The sequence below is a fragment of the Mauremys reevesii genome, linkage group 4 (genome assembly GCF_016161935.1).
Source record: "Mauremys reevesii isolate NIE-2019 linkage group 4, ASM1616193v1, whole genome shotgun sequence".
In the NCBI taxonomy this organism is placed as follows: Eukaryota; Metazoa; Chordata; order Testudines; family Geoemydidae; genus Mauremys; species Mauremys reevesii.
Genome location: NC_052626.1, coordinates 41141027 through 41162454, shown reverse-complemented (window position 1 = coordinate 41162454; position 21428 = coordinate 41141027). Strand labels below are relative to the sequence as shown.

The window sequence follows — 21428 nt, the reverse complement described above, 5'->3', positions numbered from 1 at the left end:
CTTGAGTGGCTGCGTGAGTCTCGGTGCTGCACGCGATGCCTGGAACCGGACCTGCTGCGGTGCCGGTGACTCGGCGACCGGGACCTGGAGCGTCGCCGGGAGTGCGACCGGTACCGCGATTGAGAGCGGTGCCGGAACTGTGACCGGTGCCGAGACGGGGAGCGGCGTCTCGACGTTGACCGTCTCATGGATCGGGCCCGGTGTGTCGGCGACCGTAGCCTTGAGCGAGACCGGGATCGAGACCGGATCCTGGGGCCCCGATCGTCTCAGTCGCCCGGGGAAGGAGGGCGCATCATCAGCGGTTTCCCAATCGACTTGAGTGTCCGCACTGGCAGTGCCGGTAGCTGATGGCTCGTAGCAGTCGTGAGGTCGATCAGCTCTCTCGCCGTCGCAAATGCCTCAGGCGTGGACGGGATCCTCAGCTCTTCCTCGGTAGGCACCGGGGAGCTGGGCGGTGCCGGACTCGACAGCCCTTGCGGCGCCGGAGTCGACGGCCCGGTGCACTTCTTGTGCACTGCCTCAGCCTGTACCGTTTGTGTCGGAGGCGGCTGGGCTAACGGCTTCTGCTGCTGCTTCGCAGAGGCCGTCTTCGGCACCTTGTGCTTCTTCCCCGGAGAGAGGGAGCGGTGCCGGGTCTTCGGTGCCGGGTGGCCTCGGCACCGGAGCGGCTCGGTGCTGCCGGTGCGCTGCTCGCCGAGGTGGGCTTCGGCGCCGATGGAGCTGGCGCTGGAGGTTGGAGAGCAGACTCCATGAGCAGTTGCTTCAGGCGAGAGTCCCGCTCCTTCCTCGTACGAGGCTTGAAGGCCACGCAAATCGGGCACTTATCTGATCTGTGCGACTCTCCGAGGCAGCGGAGGCAGGAGTCGTGCAGGTCACTCACCGGCATGGGCCGCTGGCAAGCCACGCAGGGCTTGAATCCCGGTGCTCCGGGCATAAGCCCGCACCGGGGCGGAAGAAGAGGGCTAACCCCTCTAATTCCCTAACTACTACATTATACAACTATAACAAGAAACTTAACTAATTACTAACAACTATATACACTAAAACTATGGAGAACGCTAGGGCTGTGGAGTTAAGGGAGCACTCCACTGTTCCTACTGGCCGTCACGGGTGAGAAGAAGGAACTGAGGAGCGGACGGGCCGGCTGGGGTATATAACAGCCGCCATAGCGGCGCCACTCCAGGGGGCGCCAGCCGGCCCGCCGGAGTTGCTAGGGTAAAAATGCTCCCTTATAACATTGTTTGGCAGCCACCTGCTTTGTCCACTGCTTGCAGAAGGAGCAGTCCATTAGAGCTAGTGGTGGGGGCTTGGAACCAGGGTGGACCAGCAGCCCCCCCCCCCCCATGAGCTCCCTTAAGTTCCCTGTGCGGCAGCCACCTAGCAGACTATCAATTGCTGGGCAGTTCAGGTGTCCCTGCCCCCACTGCCATGTGCTACTCCTGCCCTCTGCCTTGGAGCTGCTCCCATGAACCTCCTGCTTGCTGTGCGGGGGGTGGGGGAGAAGAGGGGGAGGAAGAAGGGTGCTGTCAGGGTGTCTCCTCCCCATCTCCACAGAGCAGGGGGGTGACACAGGACAGGGCTCGGGACGGAGGGAGCTTGCTGGCAGCAGCTGCTGTCTCAACTTGCTGATCTGCTTAAAAAGGCAATGCATTTAGAGTGCGGTCAGCGTACTTTAAAGGGGCAATGCACATCTCTCTCTCACACACAGGGCATGTGTCTCTGTCTCTCTCTCTGCCATGCTGTCTCCCCTCCCTCCATTCCTGCTACCTTGTAGAGTGTGAGGCTACATTAGCAACAATGTGTTAACCCTTGAGGGCTCAGCCAAGTGATAGTTCATCATTTAGCAGTAAGGCATTCCCTGGGAAACATCCCACCCTCTGACTCCACCACCTCAACCAAGCTTCACAATCATCAATACTGTGTACAGTATTAAACTGTTTAAAATTTATACTGTGTATATATATATATATATATATATATATATAAAATATATAGTCTTTTGTCTGGCAAAAAAAATAAATCCCTGGAACCTAACCCCCCAGACCCTCCTATTTACATTAATTCTTACGGGGAAATTGGATTCGCTTAACATCACTTTGCTTAAAGTACAGTGTAGCATTTTTCAGGAACATAACTACAACGTTAAGTAAGGAGCTATTGTATATTTTTTTAAAAAATGTAAAAATGTGAGGATGGGGCTAGTGATGAGGTGTTTGGGGTGTGGGAGGGGGATCAGGCAGAGGGTTGGTGTGCAGGGGTGAGGGCTGTGGGGTGGGGATGAGGGGTTTGGGGTGTGGGAGAGAGCTCAGGGGTAGGGCAGAGGGTTGGGGTGCAGGGGTGAGGGCTCTGGAGTGGGGCAAGGCTGGGGATGAGGCGTTTGGGGTGCAGGCAGGCCAAAGAGGAGGACTCCCCCCAGCCCTCTCCCCACAGGCAGCAGCAAGCTCCGGGGGAGGGGCCTCCCACCTCCCCTCTGCACCACACTCACCTCGCACCACTGTCAGTACACGTGTTCCTAGGGCCCCTCTCTGGTCCAGGAAGCCCCCTCACCTCCCTTGTGGTGGGTGCTGGGGGGGGGGCTGCATCTCCTGCTGCTGCCTCTCACTGTAGCCTCACTGGCCATGGGGCTACCCCTTGTCCAGCGTGGGGCAGGAGCAGTGACTGTGGGTGGGGGGCCCGCCTGTGCTGGTGGAGGGTCCCCCCGGAAACTGCAAAGCAACATATTTCATTACCGCTTCCTTGTCACAAGAGGATTTTTTGAGTGATGTAAAACCATGCAATGCATGTCTCCAATCTTGAAATCCGGATGAAATAAACATTGGTTCGGCCTTTGTAGAAAATATAAAGATCTTTTTAGAACAGTTTTTGCAGACTGAACAAAAAACTCTAATTTGCTATTGTACTCCAACCACTTAAATCTTGATAGCCAAGACTGCTGAAAACTCCATTTCTTATCTTGTAGATTTGCTGCATCTTTCTTTTGTATAACTTCAATTTGAAAGCTGGATGTTGAACTCAGGCTGTCACTTGATGAATTACCTTTTTCTGCGGGTAACTTTATTAAGAATGTATCCATTGTTGATTATTACTGGTCCTACAAATCAAGAATTTGTTGCTGGGATAAAATGAAGCTACAATGCCCCGGTGCCACAAGATTACAAGGGCCAGTTAAAAGTGGAAAGTCAGAAGCAGGACTCGCCTGCTTCAACTGATTATATACTTTAAAGGATGTAAAATAATCAAGTATTGTGCTAAACACGATCATACTCCAAACTGACTGCCAAATTTAAGTTGCATGTTTTTCCCCTCAGGTGAGGGCTCTGGGGTGGGGCTGGGGATGAGGGGTTCACAGTGCAGGAGGGGGCTTACGGCTGGGGCTGAGGGTTGGGGTGCTGGGGGCAAAGGCTCTAGGGTAGGGCAGAGCCAGGGGTGAGGCACTTGGGGTGCAGTCAGGCTGCCCCAGGGCTAGGGCCAGAGAGGACTCCCTCCATTGGCAGCAGCGAGTTCTGGGGGAGGGACCCCCCCGGGCAGCACACTCACTCTGCACCACTGTCACTGCATATGCTCCTAGGGCCCCTCTCAGGTCCAGGAAGCCCACTCACCTCCCCTATGGTGGGTGGGTGTGTGGGGGGCATCACATGTGGCCTCCTCTCCTGCTGCTGCCCCTCACCATAGCTTCACTGGGAATGGTGGGGGTAGGGAATGGGCAGAAGTGGTGGCTGCACGGGGGAAGGGTGTCATAACACTCACCCAAGCCCCACCTGCTCAGGTCCAGGAAGCTTCCCCTGTGGTGGGTGGGAGGGGACTGCCATCACATGTGGCGTCCTTCCTCCCCTGCTACAGCCTGCCGCCCCTCACCAGAGCCTCATGGGGGATGGGGCTGCCCCTGGCCCAGCACGGAGCAGGATCGAGGACTGCAGGCTCAGGGGCGGAGCACAGGGTCTGACACTCACCGAAGCCCCACCAGCTGCTCAGGTGAGTGAGGGCTACTCCAGACGCCTCCCGCCGGAGGCCCCATCGGTGTCTCCTCCTGGTGGGTGCCGGGGAGGGGAGGGCGGCCAATCATGTGCGTGCCTCCTCCCCTCTTCCCGTGCAGCAGCAGTAGCCGGCTGCCTCAGCGCTGCTCTTGTGCTGTAGTCGCTTAAGCAGCAGCGGCGGCAGCAGCAGCGCGGTCGGTCAGGCGGGCGAACCCCGCGTCGCTCTCAGGCAGGCAGGGACGCTCCGCTCCAGGCAGGGCCGGGGAAGAGACTCTCCTTTCCTACCTCACAGGTCCGCTGCGCCCGCCCCCAATGAGCCCGGGGGCTCAGGCTGCCCGGCTGGGGGCTCTCTTGTCCCTTTAACCGGGCGGGGCCGCCTAGGGGTGGGGCGCATGCGCGGGGAGCGTCTCTCTGACTCCGGGCATGGAGCGGAGCCGGCGGCAGCGTTGGATGCAGCCCGCGGGCGTGTGAGCCCAGCGCGCGGCGGACGCTCCCGTCGCGGCATCTGCGGTCTCGGGACGGCCTCAGACGGGGGCTTTGTTACTCCGCATGCAGCTGCTGCCGCAGCCCACTGTCCAGCCGGGTCTCCTCGCCTCGGCAGCCAGGGGTCGCCGGGCCTTTGTCTCCTGCCCCCCGGCCTCTGCAGCCTCCTGCCCGGCAGCCTCACCAAGAGCCACCCCCAGGACTGCGCTTCCTCCGCTCTCCGGCTCCAGCAGCTGGCAGCAGCTTCCTCCTACCCCGGCAGGGGGGCCGGAGCCTGGCCGGCCCTGGTCGCCGACCCCTGTTGCATTGTAACCCTTCCTGAGCTCAGCAGGCGCAAGCAGGAGCTTGGACTGAAAGCGGAGATGGCATTTGAGGCGGGTATCCAGAACTGCCCCGGGGCCGGCTTGTTCCTGGAGCGAACAAAGCCTAGGGAGCTGATTGCCTTAGTTTGTGGCCATTCGCTTTTGTTTGGGTCTAATGGTCTTATTGTCTAAGGGTGGCTGCAGTTTCCCCGGTGTCTGGCAGGTAGTGTCTCTAGCAGGTTAATTTTCCTGCACGGAGACAAATACTTGGAGGTGGTATGAGCCTGTCGTCACTCAGGTGTGTGCTCTGCCCCAACCCCTTAGCTCTGCTTGGGTGTTCATCGATCTGCTCCTACTGATTGTAACGGGCAATCTCTTGCTAGGTCAGTAGAGCCTTTTTTTTTTTGGCCTTTTTTTTTTGTGTGGGGGTGGCCTGATCTGAATATACAGCCCCCTGCTGTCCTTGCTGTTTTATAACGACCTTTTCATTGTTCTGCGCCTATCCGGGTCTGCCTGCTCCATCGAGGGTGACTTTTTTTCTTTAAAAAAAAAAGTCTAATCTATGGTACATCTCCAGGCCACTTCGTTTGTTTTATCGGGGCCCTGCCTTGGCTCTTTCTTCTGGTTGGACGTGAGGAAACAACCTCCTGTTGGGTAAAATATACCTTGATATTGCACTGTTCTTATGTGAATGGGCCACACCCTTTTTTCCTTAAAGGGCCTCTGCACTAGGCTGCCATGTGCTGCTCTGTCTCTGGCAGGCTGAGTGGGTCGGTGGGCATAGGGTTGTAATCCACCAATTTCCCAAGTGCAGACTGGGATGCCGGGGGGGAGAACGGGGGGCAGAGGCGCTGCTGCCACCAAGCGCTTTGAGGCCAGCGAAGAGGCAACTCAGAGAGAGGAGGAGCAGGAAGATGATGGTGATGAAGATCTGCGAGACGGTGGAGTTCCTTTCTTTGTGAACCGAGGAGGGCTACCCATTGATGAGCCCACCTGGGAGAGAATGTGGAGACACGTGGCCAAGATCCACCCTGAGGGAGAAACGGTGGCTCAAAGGATTCGAGGAGCCACAGACCTACCCAAGGTGAGAATTCCTGAAAGAACTGATACTAATAAATCAAATGACAGGGCTTTAGACTGTCCACTCAGAGAATGGTAGAGAAGCTGGGATTGTGTTATATAACATTGAACCCCAGATCAATAATCCTGAAGTGGGGGTTTCACTCAACAGAAACACAGTCATAAGGGTGTAAAGTATTGGGATTCCATATCAGGAGGAGAGTGTCTGACCTGTGCTGCTCAGGATTTTTGCTTTGATGTAATAGAATTTTTCCATTTAATTGCTCTGATACTATTTGTGGTGATGCAAAAAGACACATGTCCAGTAACCTTAGAGCAAATGGGGAAAAGCCAGAATTCTGAGACAAAGTACAGAATTGGGATTTAGCTTTTGAGGCAGCCTGCCTGGCCTGAAAGAGGAGGTGACAGTGCTCCAGCTGCATTCTGGAGCGCTGTGTATTGATCTGAACACTTTGTTCTTAGAAGATTGTAATTAAAAATAATCCAGAAGGGCAACCTGCTAAAAGTACAAGGTGATGGGACCTGTTCGGTGAATAAGGAAACTTAATATCTGCATCCCAAGAAACGGAAAGTAAAGATGGGATTTATGACTGGTTAAATACTTGAGATGGGGGAAAGCTGGAGGAGTGGGAGTCGAGTAATTATAACCAGGAACAAGCTATAGGCTATAAAAGGAAATACTTAGGTTGGACATGAGGGACAGTCTTCCCCTCAACAAGGGGAATTTTTGCACTGGAATGGTTCCTGCCTATAAAGGTGGCTCTGACAGAGTTAAGAGCATATTAGAGAACACTTGTAGAATTTGTGTAGAGGAAACTTGTTGCTGACAAGGAATCAGACTAGATGATCTCACATCTTGTCTTTTCTGGCTGTACTGCTGAGAATCCTATGAAAAGGGGAACCCAAGATCATGCAGCTTAATATTGATGCTGCATTGAGTCGTTTGCATTTGGGCCTCGTGTGTCTTTGTAGATGTTGCCATTTTTGTATATGCATAGCTTCTGGTGGTAATTCTAGGGTATATTTAGATCCTCAGATTGAAAGTGCTCTGCAAATATTCAGTCTCATAACTGTCCTTTGAAATAGATATCTTTATTCCCATTTTTACAAATAGAGACAACTGAGTCAAAAAAGATTAAGTTTCCGGGGTAGCCATGTTAGTCTGTATCCACAAAAACAGCAAGGAGTCCGGTGGCACCTTAAAGACTAACAGATTCATTTGGGCATAAGCTTTTGTGGGTTAAAAAAAAAAACCCACTTCTTCAGATGCAGTAACTTGCCTAGGTTCTCACAGCAAGTCTGTGGCAGAGCCAGTAAGGAAATATTGGAATTCAGGGGTCCAGTCCCCTGTTTGAATCACGAGACTTACCCACGAAAGCTTATGCTCAAATAAATTTGTTAGTCTCTAAGGTGCCACAAGTATTCGTTCTTTTTGCTGATACAGACTAACACGGCTGCTACTCTGAAACTCCAAACCTTGTTTCTCTTTTGTGGCTCTTAAGCATGGTCTGGATCAGCACTGAGGGTGTTTCTTTGACCGAAATTTAGCGAAGCATCTATTTTTGGTACCTGCAGCACTATTGTGTAGTAGCCTGGTTTGTGTACTGTATTCAGTGAGGCTGGTGCAGAACACATTCTGCCATCTGGGCTCACTGCTTATCAGTCTCAGCATCTTACAGGGGATACAGAGGGGTGAATGTGGTAGGAAGGATTGGGGCAAGGGAATGAGAAGAGCCCATATTTGCCTGTAGCGATGTTTCCATGTCTCTGAGCACCATTTGTACTGAAATGTACAGAAGTGGGTCGAGTTGCTTTGAAGAACTGATGCAACAGATTAGAATCCTGGCAATAATATATTCCAGGGGAAAATATATTTTGTAAATTTACTCTGCAGGGCTGGCTCCCGTGAGAGGCTGATGATGCCCATTAGGTTCCTGAGGCTAAATGGGCCTAGGGAGGAATGCAGGAGTTGCTATAGCAGGATCAGCCCAGTTAATCCAAAATCCTATTTTGGATGAGGGTCAGTACAGGATGCTTAGGGGTTGAATTGGGGAAGATAACAAAATAAGCTCCACCCCGTGAGACACTACAATGAGATGTAATCACAGTATGTTGTACAGGTGTTTAAAAACATCATCACATGTAATCTTCTGGGGCATCTCTCCCACAGTGGCATGCTGAGCTCTGCTAGGTTTGTTAGCCTTGCCTCCCTGATTGGGGGAAGGAGAAAATGGTGTTACACTCTCAGGTAAATGAGCAGTCACTCACTGTAGGCTGTGTAGATTTTCATAATGATTCCCCTTTTCCTGTCTTACATGACTTGATCAGTAGTGACCTAGTTAACAGTGACACTTACCCAGTGTTGATCATTTATCTGAGTTAACATCTCAGTGAGATGAAGAGAGCAGTGTTCTCTCAGCAGACTCAGGCAGACCAAAAAAAAAAAAGGAAAAAAAAGAAAAAGATGAGATTCTAGATCACAAGATGGCAGCTTGAAAGGCAGTGGCAGGATGCCATACTGTTCCTGTATGAATCCTGTAGATACATGGACAAAGGTATGGGGGCACGAAAGGAATAACCTGCCAATGGAAAGTTTCCTAATAACCCCTAATAATACATGCATCCGACAAAGTGGGTATTCACCCACGAAAGCTCATGCTCCAATACGTCTGTTAGTCTATAAGGTGCCACAGGACTCTTTGGTGCTTTTACAGATCCAGACTAACACGGCTACCCCTCTGATACTAATAACCCCTGTCACTTTGCATTTGGCTTGAGCCCTGAAGTCCTGTATGACCTCATTATCCATATAAATATCTAGATGTTGACTCCTGTTAAGTTCATGTTAACATGGCAGGGGAGGCTGTTCCATCACTGGCCAGCATTATCACCCAATACAAAATACAGAAAGCAGAGTTGTCTCCTGCTCACTGGTGCTGCACATCCTGGTAAGTAGTCTGGCATTGTCTACAGGAGGTTGCCTAAACTCTTGCTTCATGCTGCTGTTTCCCAGGTCTGTGCCAGACTGTCACCTGCATGCAAGGGCCCTTTTTGATCCTAGTTGGAGTGTTGGACTAGTAGAGAAATGGAAATGAACTAGTCCAGTTTTGCTATCCCAAGTGGAGTGAAATGCTGTAGTGAAAAGGGTTTGTGACTGCATGCGGTGACAAACTAGGACAGCATTTTTGTGACTTTTCTGGTGACAGGGCCCTCTTCAAGCCAGGAAGCAGGGCTCTTCTAGCTGCAGTAGATCAATAGCATTTCCCACAAGGTAACCTTAGTAATTTGCTTGCAGTTTGATTTGAGGTGAGACTGTGGCCTTAGCTGAGCATTGTGATGTGGAAGTCACAACAGGGCATCATCTCTGTGGCCTTGCTTCTCCTAGCCCCTCTGTTGCAGGCAGTGTTGGGAGCAAGTGCTGAAACATCTCTTACTTCCCTTAGAAGCCTATTGTTTATCCCATTTGTGCTCGTGTGGCAAAGTGAGTGAGGCCTCAGAACTCATTAGTTAATAACGCTTTCATAGCTCGCTATGTGTACATCTCAAAGTGCTTTATGAAGGAAATAAAGTATAATTATCCCCATTTTACAGATGGGGGAACTAATGAGTGTTGACACCGTGACCGCTTGGTCCAACAGGCAGAGGAGGTGCATAGGGTTTGCAGGGATCCCCATGGTCAGATATATGCATAATAGTTCACCTGTGGGTGGCATGTGAGGTCTCTACTGAGAGCCGAGAGCCCATCAGTCACCATAAAATATATGTACAGATAATATTTAACAAGTTATGTATCTGTACTGAAAATGATGTTCTTAAGCACTTGGAGGTAAGGCAGGTCGCCAGGAGGTGACATACTCTCCTGCCTGAAAGGAACACATCCAAGGCAACAGACGCTTATCTCTGTGTCTGGTCATATATGTATTGTCCACCTCACAATGGAGGTCTATTGCACACTGAGCCAGATGCTAGTAGAAAGGTTGCAAGAGCTATAAGAAAAAACAAAACCGCATGGTGGGTGTCCTGTTTATGAATGAAGACCAAGGATGGGACCTGTATATCTTGGGAAGCAAAGTAACACTCTGGATCCTTCATGTAGGAGACAAGCTCACAGTGTTGGTCTCCTGGAAGAGGGATCACAGCCAAACAGCTGTAAAAGGCTGTTTGGACTTTGGGTGAACATTGTTTAACGAGACATAAATATCTAGTTTTAAGTCTGTTCTAGAATGTGTTATGATTTAATTTTATATGTAACCATTTGTTTCCAATACTTGCTATTACTTGAATATCTATGCTGGTGTGTAAATACATTTTATATTTAATTTCACTAAACATATCTAAATGCTGTGTGTTAAGCAGAGCAGTGATCTGAGGTGGAACTGGTAAGCTGAGATGTACTGTTTCTCTGGAGCCAACAAATCTGTGCATACTGTGAGTGCTCAATAAATCAGGGGCTGAACACTCCAGGAAGATGGTGTTTTTGGGGGTGGGGGGGTGCGGGCGGGCGCTGGGATTGGAGTGTGCCTATTGCTAACCTGTGGAGGGAGGTGGGGCTACATAGGTCTAAAGCAGAATGCTTGTGTTGCCAGTACTGTTGGGGAACCGACCCCCAGCAGGTGCAGACAAAGCTTTCTCACACTAACGGCAGGTGCTAGTGAGGTGTCTTACAACCCTGGGAACCACCAAGAAGCATCACATTGCAGCACAGAGCTGAAGTGACTTGCCCAAGGTGCCAACAGCAGGTCAGAAGCAGAGCTAGGAAAAGGGCCCAGATCTCTTGACTTTCAATGCACTTTCCTACCTCCTGGATTGTCCTGCGTTTTAGCATATCCTTCCTACCTTCCCTCACTCTGTAGGGCAGGACAGCCTTTCAGAATAACCCACTGGCTGTCCAGTTATTCCAGAGGCAATGGGCATTAGTGCCACTCCATTCAGTTGCCATCAGCTTCCAAAGGCTGAGTTGATGATAGCACTGTTGGCAGTTGCTGGCTTTGCTGCTTTTGGTAGAAGAGGTGGTGGTGTCTGTCTGCAGAGCTGATGTAACATCAGTGGCTCCATGAGTGGTATGGCAGGGAGCAGGTCTGTCTATGCATTTGTAAAAGTTTTGCATTCTAAATGGCAGAGATATAAAGGTGGAAACAAGCAGATTTGTAGCTCGTCAGTGACAGTGGGGGGAGACCCCCCACAAAAGAAGCTGGATTTTAGCATACCTGAACGATAGGCTGGGATATGCATGCTTGAGCTTTAGTTATGGTGTGTGGGGGGTTAATATATACATCTGCTGTCTGAATAACGTCAGTACTCTGTTGGAAGCAGCAGCATTTGAGTAGCTAGAGCTCTGATACTACAATGATGATAGGACCATATAAGTACTTTGAGAGAGACAGCTTTTTTTTAAAGTTACATTATCAAACGCCTCCTCCCTCAGGGAGCGGGAACTCTGTTTGTGCCTCTCTTCCATCTGGCTTGCTTTCATTCTGCTTGGCTCATTTTAAGCATGGAAATCTGATCTTCGCCAGGCTCCCTTCCGAAGATGGGCTGTACTGATGGGGTTGGGACTCAGCTGTGTCAGGCAGGAGTTCAGTGCAATATCCAAGTGTTTACAAGTCTGGGAGTGCTGGGATGTAACCCAGCCATACAAGTATGGGGAGACAAGAATGGCTAAGGCAGCCAGTCTTGCAGGGGCATGTATTCCAGTGACTGGAGCAACAGGGCCCAGGAAACCTGCGTTGCTATCCCACCAAATTGCTGGTGACCATGGGTAAGGTAATTCACCTCTACGTTCCCTTATGTGTTTAAAATAAATTTCCATCCACCTCCTTGAGGACTGTGAAGATACCTGTTTGTACTCTGAGATCTGTGGATGGAGGATGCTGGAGAAAGCCAAAACGTTATCATTCCTCCATTCAGCACAGGGATGAGAGGGACAGATTCCTTATCCCTTCTCTCACTCCTCCCCATCTTTTCCCCAGGCAACATACTGGAGACCTGCCACCAAGGAAACCATAGCCCAGTCTGGGCTGCATGGCCAGATCTGAGAGCCAGAGTACAGCTTAATTACTTAAGGTGCTACTTCTACATTAACTAGTCCCCCAGTGAAGTGGTTTCCATTACACTGTCTCAGGGTATTGCATGTTCCCTGGAGGGAAAGGGGATCTGACAGCAAGGAGCGGTTTCCAGCAGCAGAGAGGAGTAACTAAAAGGAACCAGTAACTTGTGCTGATAATGTGTATCTAACCGGAACCCAGGGAGTTAATTTTAGCTGTTTGTCTCTTCACAAACATTGCACAGAAGTCACCCACTGAAGAAATGAATTAAGGCTAAATGCTGAGCCTGCCCTGGTTTTACCACTTTCATTGGTCCTGCTTCGGAATAATTTCCTGTGACTCAGTATGTTATCTCATAGCTTCTAAACCAACTTAGCATACATTGGTTTCAGAGATGGCCAAATTCCCTGCATCTTTCTTGAGGGGGCTTCCTGTTCCCCTGGGGATAGGAGCTCAAACTGTTGGGGATCTTGTATCTCTCCTTCCTCTCCCATGTAGTGCCTCCTGCTGGGAGAGGTTGCGATAGAAGGAGCTCCTATTTCTGCACGTCCCCAGCAGGGGACTGAAGTGAGGTATTTGCTCACAGAGGTTACTAGAGACAACAGCTGTCACACTTTGTTGGTTCTGTCTAGTCACAGCTCGTCTCCCTGAGAGGTGCTGGAAAATGGACACCAGTCACAAAATGCATCTTCATCAAACTGACTTATGGGGAAAATCTTAAGACAATAAGAAAGATCAAAATACTCAAGAGAAAATCAAGACATAGAACTTCTTACAGCTGCCTGCTGTTGTGTAAATACTGCTGTGCTTGGAGTTGCACAAAACAAACAGCCTCTCTCCTGAGATGTTTCCATCTAAATAGGCAGACACCACCAAATACAATGAAAGGACCAGAGGGAGGTGTCTGTCTTTGTTTAACTTTGTTATACAAGGGGTGGGTTACTGCATGTTCCCTGAAGAACAGAAATGACAAAACCACACTGACACTGAGAGTTGTGGCTCTGGTGTTGGATCCATGTGCAGAGGGCATTAACCTTCCTTAATAGGCTTGGGGAAGTTCTAGCGCAAAGTTCTCTCTGTCATGGTCACACCAAATCTGTTTTTCCATTGTCTTTCATTGACCAAGTGTCTCCTTGGCCCTGTTTGTGAGTCCAGCCTTATTTTTTGTTTTGGCTGGGCAATAGTCCAGGTAATAGCCACAGCTGTGTAACTGAAAGTCATAAAAGTTAGAGATGGAAAAACCCTATTGCCTTATCCAGTCCATCTTCCTGCCAATGCAAATTCATTCCCAATTCATTTCTAGTTTTCACAGTGCCAACAGGTGGGGCTTTCACCCCTTCCCTTGTGAGTCTGTTCCATGCCCTGATACTTCTTGCTGTTGCAGAATTCTTACTGAACTTGGCTACACTTTCATTCCATGCCTCCATCTTAGACCCATGTACCGTCCTGAGCTCCTCTTTCTCCTTTGTATTTATGCTCTTTAGATGTTTGTAGACTATTTTGTGTCCCTCCTTGGTTGCCACTTAACTACATTCTACAGACTTTTTCTTTTAGTTTTTCATTTAAAAAACCAGTCCTTCCATCTCCCTGATAACTGTGTCACTCTTCTCTAAATCCCCTCCAGTTTGTCAACTTGAGGATAGAAGAATGAAGTGACTGTCAACTCAAGGAATATCTTGGGTGGACAGCAAAAAGGGATTAGCTCCTTGGGTTACAGAGGAATGCAATTCCTGTGGTGATGTGCCAGAGCATTCAGCAAAGGGACTAGCAGGTTCAGGAGATGTCTGCTCTCTGACTCGCTCTGCCTTCCCCTGTTCAGATTCCCATACCAAGTGTGCCTGCGCTCCAGCCGTCCACCCCCATTCCTGAGCGCCTGGAAGCCATACAGCGCTACATCAAGGAGCTTCAGTATCCTTTACTATTATCAAAGACACCAAGGAATGATGATCCAGGAAGGGGAAGCAAGGAGACCTTCTAATAGCTGACCATAAGAGAACAGCTGACTCTGCTTCAGCCAGAAGGGGAAATGAAACTTGTTCCCTAAAAGCAGGAAACTGAAGTTGTGACAGTGAGTGGTTTTGCTGTTTTATTCTAATCCTGCCCAATTGTGTCTCCTGTGGTTACCCCTTCGTCACAGCAGCATGTGTGTCAGCAGGGCCAAGCTAATGTGTGGTAGGTTTTCTTTAAGCCAGACTCCTTGAATTCAAGTGGTTGTTCCTTTTAAAACATCCTAATTGAAGGCCCTTGTAGCTGTTGTGCTTGCCTAACCCTGCAGGGAGGGCCCAGGACAGATTAAAACCTGGGATTAAAAGATGCTAATCTCCCCTGCCAAGGTTGGCTGTGCTGGTGGTGGGGAATTTGAGCTTCATGCTGAGTCATTTTACTGGGTGCTTTCTGCTCGCTAGGTGGCCAGAACACATAGTCACTCCTGCTTCTGAGAGGCAGGTGGATATGACCAACTCCCAACCATGTATAGCTGCCTGTATGTTTATGGCCTGGGAACAAGACTCCTACATACCCTTGCGCTCTGTGTCCTGGGATGGAGTGAGGATGAGGGCATGTGCAACACAAGTGCATTTTTATCTTGCAGATGGGATATGGACAGGGGTGTCCCTACCCATACACAAAGTACGCAGCTGCATGCTGCTCCAGCCCCTGCTCTGCCTCTTCCCACCCCTGCTCCACCCCAGCCCCGCCCGCACTCCACCCCTTCCCCTGAGGACTTGCAGCAGGGGACGAGCCTGCACCCGCGGTGAGTGGAGCAACCTGGCGGTGAGTGGAGCAACCTGGCCCTAGCCTGCTCCACACTGCCAGCTCCTAGCCATGCCACTGGTGAATGCTGAGGGGTAGTTCCCCCGCTGCACCCCAAGGCTGGGAGCCAGGGGAGCAGAGCAGGCTGGGGCCAGGTCACTCCCCTTCCTGCCACCCGGTGAGTGGCGTTAGGCCCGCTCTGCACTTACCAGGCAGCAGGAAGTGGAGTGACCCAGCCCCAACCCGCTCTGCCAGCTCATGCTGGGGGGTGGTTCCCCTCTGCACCCCAAGCCTGCCCCTCCCCCCCACAGAGGCCTGGGGCCAAACCCCTCCCCCCCACACACACACATGGGGGGGGGCTGTGTAGGGCACCAAAATGGCTAGGGATGGCCCTGGATATGGAGATGACTCAAGGGGGGAAGGGAGTCTGCCAGCACCTTTTTGCTAATCCTGGGGTTGTGCTGTTTTAGGGATAGATACCAGCCAGCATGAAAGCAAGGTAGTTTTGGCATCATTAGACTGGTCATGATCCCTTGCAGGCAGCAGCAAGAGAGGACTTATTTCAACCCTGTTCGGGTCTGGGAGCCTGTGCTGCTGGAGAGAAGGCTGACCAGAAAATGTGCTGTCAGCAGGAATAGGGAGGGAAATAGATTGCCACTCTGTTTCCTTCCTCCCCCAAGCCAAAGAATGCAAGTGGGAGGAGTAGCCAAATGGAAATGCCCACTTTCTCTTTGCTGGTATTTTGCTTGCTGGATCCTGATGTTCCCTGTGAGAATGGTAACTGATACCTTGATGGTACAAAGAGATTCCTCCAGCAGATTGCAGTATGTGGGCAACTCTGGCTTCTCAGCTCTCTTCCAGTCTGCATGGCCCCTTAACCTTTTTCCTCCAGGTACAATCATACTGGGACGCAGTTCTTTGAAATTAAGAAGAGCAGACCTCTGACCGGGTAAGTGCTGTCAGCCTTTCCCATGCTCCTGCCTTTCTGTTTGAGGAACTTGCCACATTTGATGCCTGCTACATCTGTACTGAGTCTGGCCAAGAGTACAGGCTGGACTATGGGGATTTTGTTCAGTCTCACAGTTCTGCTCTTCCTAAGGAGGTTGGACTCTGCTCGGGGTGCAGTTGGTCAGAGCCATAATTTAGCCTTATTCAAGCATGAGGGCTGGATTTGTTGCCAAGAGTCAGTAAACTATCTGTTAGCCAGAGGTGCCCAGTCTCTGAGCACATCTAATTTATAATCTAGATCATGGGCTTCTGGGGCATTTTGTGTAAAGTAAAACAAGCTCCCCAAAGGCCAAACGTCTCTGCAATTCTTGCTGCCCAGTGTCCTGGAGTGCGTTTGGTGCAGAATGTGGACTTGCTAGACTTTTTTTTTGGTGACTGAAACTTTATAAAGGAAAAAGAAATGTGTGGGGAAGAAAGGAGGTGGTGATGGTGGTGGACACCCCCACACTGCTGTGCCTTGTAAACCCCCAGGTATGTACACAGGCTGAAGTCAATCATCTTCGTGCACCTGGGTTCCACAGATACAGCTAGGGACCTCTTAGTCTGCTAACCAAACCATTGTGCCAACATTAATACTGCTGGCCCAAGCCATCAGGTATGGGTGGATATTTGGGCATTCCAAACATTTTATGATGTAACCAGGGCAGAATCTGCTGCAGGCCCCTTCCCTGCCCTCAGATGTGGGAAAGCAAGTGTCTCTGGAACTCGGCCTCCTGCCTGAGGCTTCTTATCTTGGTTAGATGGGTATAAATCCAGAGGAACTGGATTGAGACGAAAGGGAATGACTCCAGACTTGCTGAGAGTAGTGTCTGGCATAGAGGGTAGAGCCTGTTTGGCTCAGTGAGGGGAAACTCCACAGCAGCAGTGTTGGAGGGGAATGGCAAAAGACTGAGTTTGAATTTAATTTATTCCTAAAGGGTTTTCTCCTCTCCTTTCTGCCTTAATAGTCTTCCTCTCTCCTTGCAACCTGCCCTGCATATATGCCGCCCAGTGACTGAATTCACCAGTCCTGCTCAATGCAAACCCCTTTAATTCTCCTCCTCCATCCCTCCCCCTTGTGCTGTCTAACAGGCTAATGGACCTGGCCAAAGAAATGACCAAAGAGGCCCTGCCAATCAAATGCCTGGAAGCTGTGATCCTGGGAATGTATCCTTTCCTCTTAGAAACATGCATGTGTGCCTACCCTAATGCGTTCTCCCCCGTAGAGCCCTGCAGATCTGGGGATATCCACTTTATATCCGATGCGGAGCTCTGTTGAGCATGTTTGCGGATCATGGATTGGCTGCAGATACAAACTTTGTATCTGCTCAGGGCTCTGCTCCCTTATGACCCTCTCATGCTGCTGGTGCATTGCAAGGTGCCAAGCAGAGAACCCAAGTAGCAGAGTTAGTTCTTCATGGTCAATTCTCTCCCCCACTTTAGGATTGAGTGTTTATTCCTTTTGAACATAATGGGGAGAGGGAGAGAAGAAGGATGTGGGGATTAAACAGGAAGGAAATAGCATCAGGTCAGAAATCCCGTTGCATAGTGGGTATGTTTCACTCACTATATGTCACCTTGCACTTTCTTTGCAGTGCAGGGAGACATGGAAGGGAACCTGTCAGACTCTCCCTTGGATAATGCTTGCTTTTAGTCCCAGATTTGTGCCAGCCCCTCCGTGTACACACGTCCTGGGAAGCACATCTCCTCTGGGACCTGCCAGGCTGAGTCCAACATTTCTTTATTTATTGGAGTTGCCTCAGTGATGGGGAAGTATTTGAAAGCTAGGTTAATTGGCCTGTGTATTTTGGAAAGTTAGTTGTCTTCAGAGGCAGTGCTTTTATGAAATGCCAGTCTGGGGATCTCGATGGCTCAGGAGAATGGGTTACATTTTACCTGTAGGGCACCAGGTCCAATTTCTCCTAGGCTGATAGTTAGTTAAATTGACTATCACTTACCTGGTGGCCTCTGTGTGAAATGAGATGGTGGCCCTGGTCCTCCCAGCTCCTAGCAGGACGGGTGTACACACCACAAAACTGCCATTATAACTGGCTTCCCTTTGTGGGCAGTCTTGTTGGAGAAGGTCAAGACTGAGCATCCCTCTGATCCCAGGGCAGGGTAGACTTGTCTCATGGGGGGCTGGAGCTGTACCTGCTCTGGGGATAGACAGGATTTGGTCTCCAGGGATGTCAATCAGGTACTTGTCATCAGCAGTGAATCTGCTTTCCATCTAGGCTGGCTGAGATGTTTTGGGGGATGGGGAGGAAGAATCTTACTCCTTTCCTTGGCATCACCAGTTATTTCCTGAATGGGATGACGTTGCCAGTTACCTCACCAACAACATGCCCACACTGGAGCGTTTCCCCATCAGCTTCAAAACTCACTTCTCAGGGAACTACTTCCGCCACATTGTGCTGGGGGTGAACTTTGGGGGCCGCTATGGGGCACTGGGCATCAGCCGGCGGGAGGAGCTCATGTACAAGGCGCCCACCTTCCGCACACTGAGTGAGCTGATCTTCAACTACGAGGAGGCATACCACCGCTGCTGGCACGTCCTCAAAAAGGTGAAGCTGGGCCATTGTGTGTCCCATGACCCACACAGTGTGGAGCAGATTGAGTGGAAGCACTCCATTTTGGACGTGGAAAAGCTGGGCCGTGAGGACTTCCGCAAGGAGCTCGAGAGACATGCCCGGGACATGAGGCTAAAGGTGAGAAGCTGGGAAGTGCTTGGGAAACCTGCCTGCTGCTCTTGGAGGCTGCAGGTGTGAATTTTGTTCTTGGTGCCAAAGCCTTGGAGTTTAATTGGATCCTGGCGCTAGTATGCTGGGAGGTACAGATTCTGCTGGGTTGGGGTGGGGGTGGGGGAAGGCAGGGAGGTGTGGAGGAAGGGGGTAAGGATTCTCCTCTCCTTTCTGCAGACCCTGACCCCAATGGGGTGCAGAACCCTCTTCTTTTGGCAGGTGTAGTTGCTGTGCATCAAGGTACAGCTCTTGCCCAAGAGCTGGGAATATGAATCCTCTCCCTTCAGGTATGCCTGCTAGGCATTAGACAGATGAGCCAAGATACGTACTTGCTCAGAAGTTTTGGGTGGAAGGGTGTGCTTGAGACTCTCTAAAGGCAGGGTACAGTATAGTAGAGCTACATAATGCTCATCACTGCCTTCTCTTTTTCGCTTTTAATTTTCTTCATTTCACTGTCATCCTTCCTAGACAACGAAGTACCTTGGGCATTGTGTTCCCCAGCCACTGCTAGCCCTGGCTTCTCTCCCACCTTGTTGTTTTCCTCTTGCAGATCGGCAAAGGAACAGGGCCACCATCTCCCACGAAGGATAGGAAGAAAGATGTGTCCTCCCCACAGCGGGGCCAGTCCAGTCCGCACCGCCACAACAGCCGTGGGGAGAGGCGGTGAGTGGGGTTGGTGGATGGCTTGTTTTGGAGGATCTTTCTCAGTCATGCTATAGGATTTCCCCTCCATCCCCTCACACACTTGGATAAAGTAGATTTCTGAGAACTCTCTTGGCACGGTCCATAACTGGGGAGATGTCTCTCAGCTGCATTGGTGTGGTGTGTCCCCACCTCCACCCCCTGCACCACAAGTCTCTCTCAGAGACGTCTGAACCTACATCATTGGTCAGTGAGAACTGGTGTGCCTTTGAGACTGCTTCCAGGCCTATCCCAAATCCATCTTCCCAGGAAAGTTATCTCAAGTGGAGGTGCTGGGCTTCCCACTCTGTATTCCATCCTCTTGTGGGAGTTAGCGGGGTGAAGAAGAGCCACCCCTGTCGCTCTAGCAGTATGGGATCTGGTGAAGGGGATGAAACTCCTCTTCTCATGTTGGCACCTCTCAATCTGTGTGGGTTACCCTGTCAGAGGAGAAATTGAGACTGCCTCTGAATATCTACTTCCCTCTTTCTTCACAGGCTGTCTGGTGAGAAGAAGCCTGCCGAATCCAAAGCCATGCCAGACCTCAATGGTTATCAAATCCGGGTGTGAAGAGAGGCACACCTTGTGTGCCTGGCTCCATCGACTCCTCGCTGGCCACACTTGAAACCAGGATCACCTGTAGCAAGCTCAACATGGGGAAGGGGAAGTGGGAGTGGAGGGCTGGTCTTCCAAGGTACTTCTATCAGGCCTATCTCTGAGCTGTATCCTGGGGCTCAGATGAGTCACCTGCCTGTCTTGGGAAGAACACTTTTTAATTCAACAAAACAAGTTTATAAGAGAACAGGTCTGCCAGTTGATGGGAAGGTGCTGCAGGATGCTTGGGAAGGCTCTTACTGTGACATGGTGAGGGGTGGAGTGAGTGAGGCCAAGCAGAGCTCAGGCTTTGCATGGAATCCTTTGGACTGACAAAGACGACAGGTGGGGCATTTTATCCACAGTGCCTCTTCCTCTTCTATGCTGAAGGTCTCAAGCTAGCACAAAGCCCCTGGGCTTGAAGGAGGGGAAGGTATTGGAATGGAAAGGCCCCTGCCTCTGGTAAAGGAAGGATTTCTGGTTTTGTAACTTCTGTGTATTTTGCTACTGTCACTCTTGTTGGGGAGGGAGTGAAATACACGATCACCTTCCCCATCCCCTGTGCCTGCAGGGAAGAGGAATAAGCCCTGGAATTTAATATTTGCATCACTAATGAAAATGCAATCTGTCAGTGGTGTTGAGAGCCTCATATGCAGTGAATCCACCACTCTAACATTCCGTCTAGTCTGCAATGTATCCCCCTATGGCTCATTGACTCTATGGGGGATGAGTGTGTCTCCTTTCCTGTGAGGTGCTGTGGATACTTCCCTTCGTGGCAGGCTGTTCAGGAAATGCCCATGCTGTTGTAATGTGGAAATGGGCTGCTGGACAGCTCTATCTGTGGGGATGGGTACTTAACCAGTAGGATGGTTGGAAACTGTGTCCCCCACTCCCTTCTCAGTGGTGGTAACTGGAAGCTGCAGGGAAAGCTTTGGCCACTGAGGTGCAAACTCCAGCAGGAAGCAAGTGACTCTGATGCACATGAGTAGCCTTCACAAGCATCTTTCTTTCCAGAAAGGAAAGAGCTTCAATTTTTCCTTGCTGGCTTGTAGCATTAGTCTCATGGGGGGGCTCTTCATTCCCATCCTGGCCACTTGCTTAACCCTGGAATATTCAAGGCACCACATCAAATTCCCACTTTAGTTCTTGTGCTTATGAAGCTACTATTGTGACACCTTGCACTTCCCCCTTACAGAGTCTGGCTTCATCTCACCCTGTGAGGAAGGGCTACTTTTCCTGGATGCTCAGAGCCACAGTGGAATTTTGGGAACCAGCCTTAAAACAGAAGGGTACAGGCTCCAGTGTAGTGCTCTGCTCAAGGGGCCAGTGTGCTGGTGAATCCTTAAGCAAAATAAGATGGTGTTTTGTGGTCATGTTGCCGTGTTCACCCCCACCCCTTGTCTACATCCACAGCTGGCCAGTGCCTGCTGGAGTGCCTCTAAATGTGAGGCATACTACCTCTAGGAACACACAGGGCACTGCCACAGCAAATCCTATGTGGTATCCCTGAGGATGCTTTCAGGAAACATGCTATTGGGGGTAGGGTGGGGACATTTTTTCTCAGATTGAAATCAGGTGAGATGCTGCACTGTTGCTGTAGGGTAATAGCTCCCAATCCTTTCATGCGCTGGTCTACCACTCCATGATCTCTCCTTCCTTTCATCTTTGGAGGTTTTGGAGCAACCATGCTCAGGCTGGGCAAGAGGGGCAGAAATAAATGAGATGTGCTGCCATATCGAGTCCGAGCCAGAAGCTCATGCCCAAGTTAAACCTCGGGTACCAGCCCAATCA

General features: G+C 50.6%; 1 protein-coding gene across 2 annotated transcripts; it reads left to right on the top strand.

Annotated features, from left to right (window-relative positions):
• The first annotated feature begins 3840 nt into the window (after positions 1-3840).
• Positions 3841-19845, top strand: VASH1 (vasohibin 1). Of its 2 annotated transcripts, none has more exons than XM_039535273.1 (7): positions 3841-3972; positions 13703-13791; positions 15527-15583; positions 16714-16788; positions 17948-18329; positions 18913-19025; positions 19541-19845. In XM_039535273.1, the coding sequence occupies exons 1-7, from the start codon at positions 3865-3867 to the stop codon at positions 19611-19613; spliced, it is 897 nt and encodes a 298-aa protein (XP_039391207.1). In that variant the 5' UTR covers positions 3841-3864; the 3' UTR covers positions 19614-19845. The 2 variants fall into 2 exon arrangements, with proteins under 2 accessions (XP_039391207.1, XP_039391206.1); XM_039535272.1 differs by lacking the exon at positions 3841-3972 and adding an exon at positions 4823-5843.
• The last annotated feature ends 1583 nt before the right edge of the window (positions 19846-21428 follow it).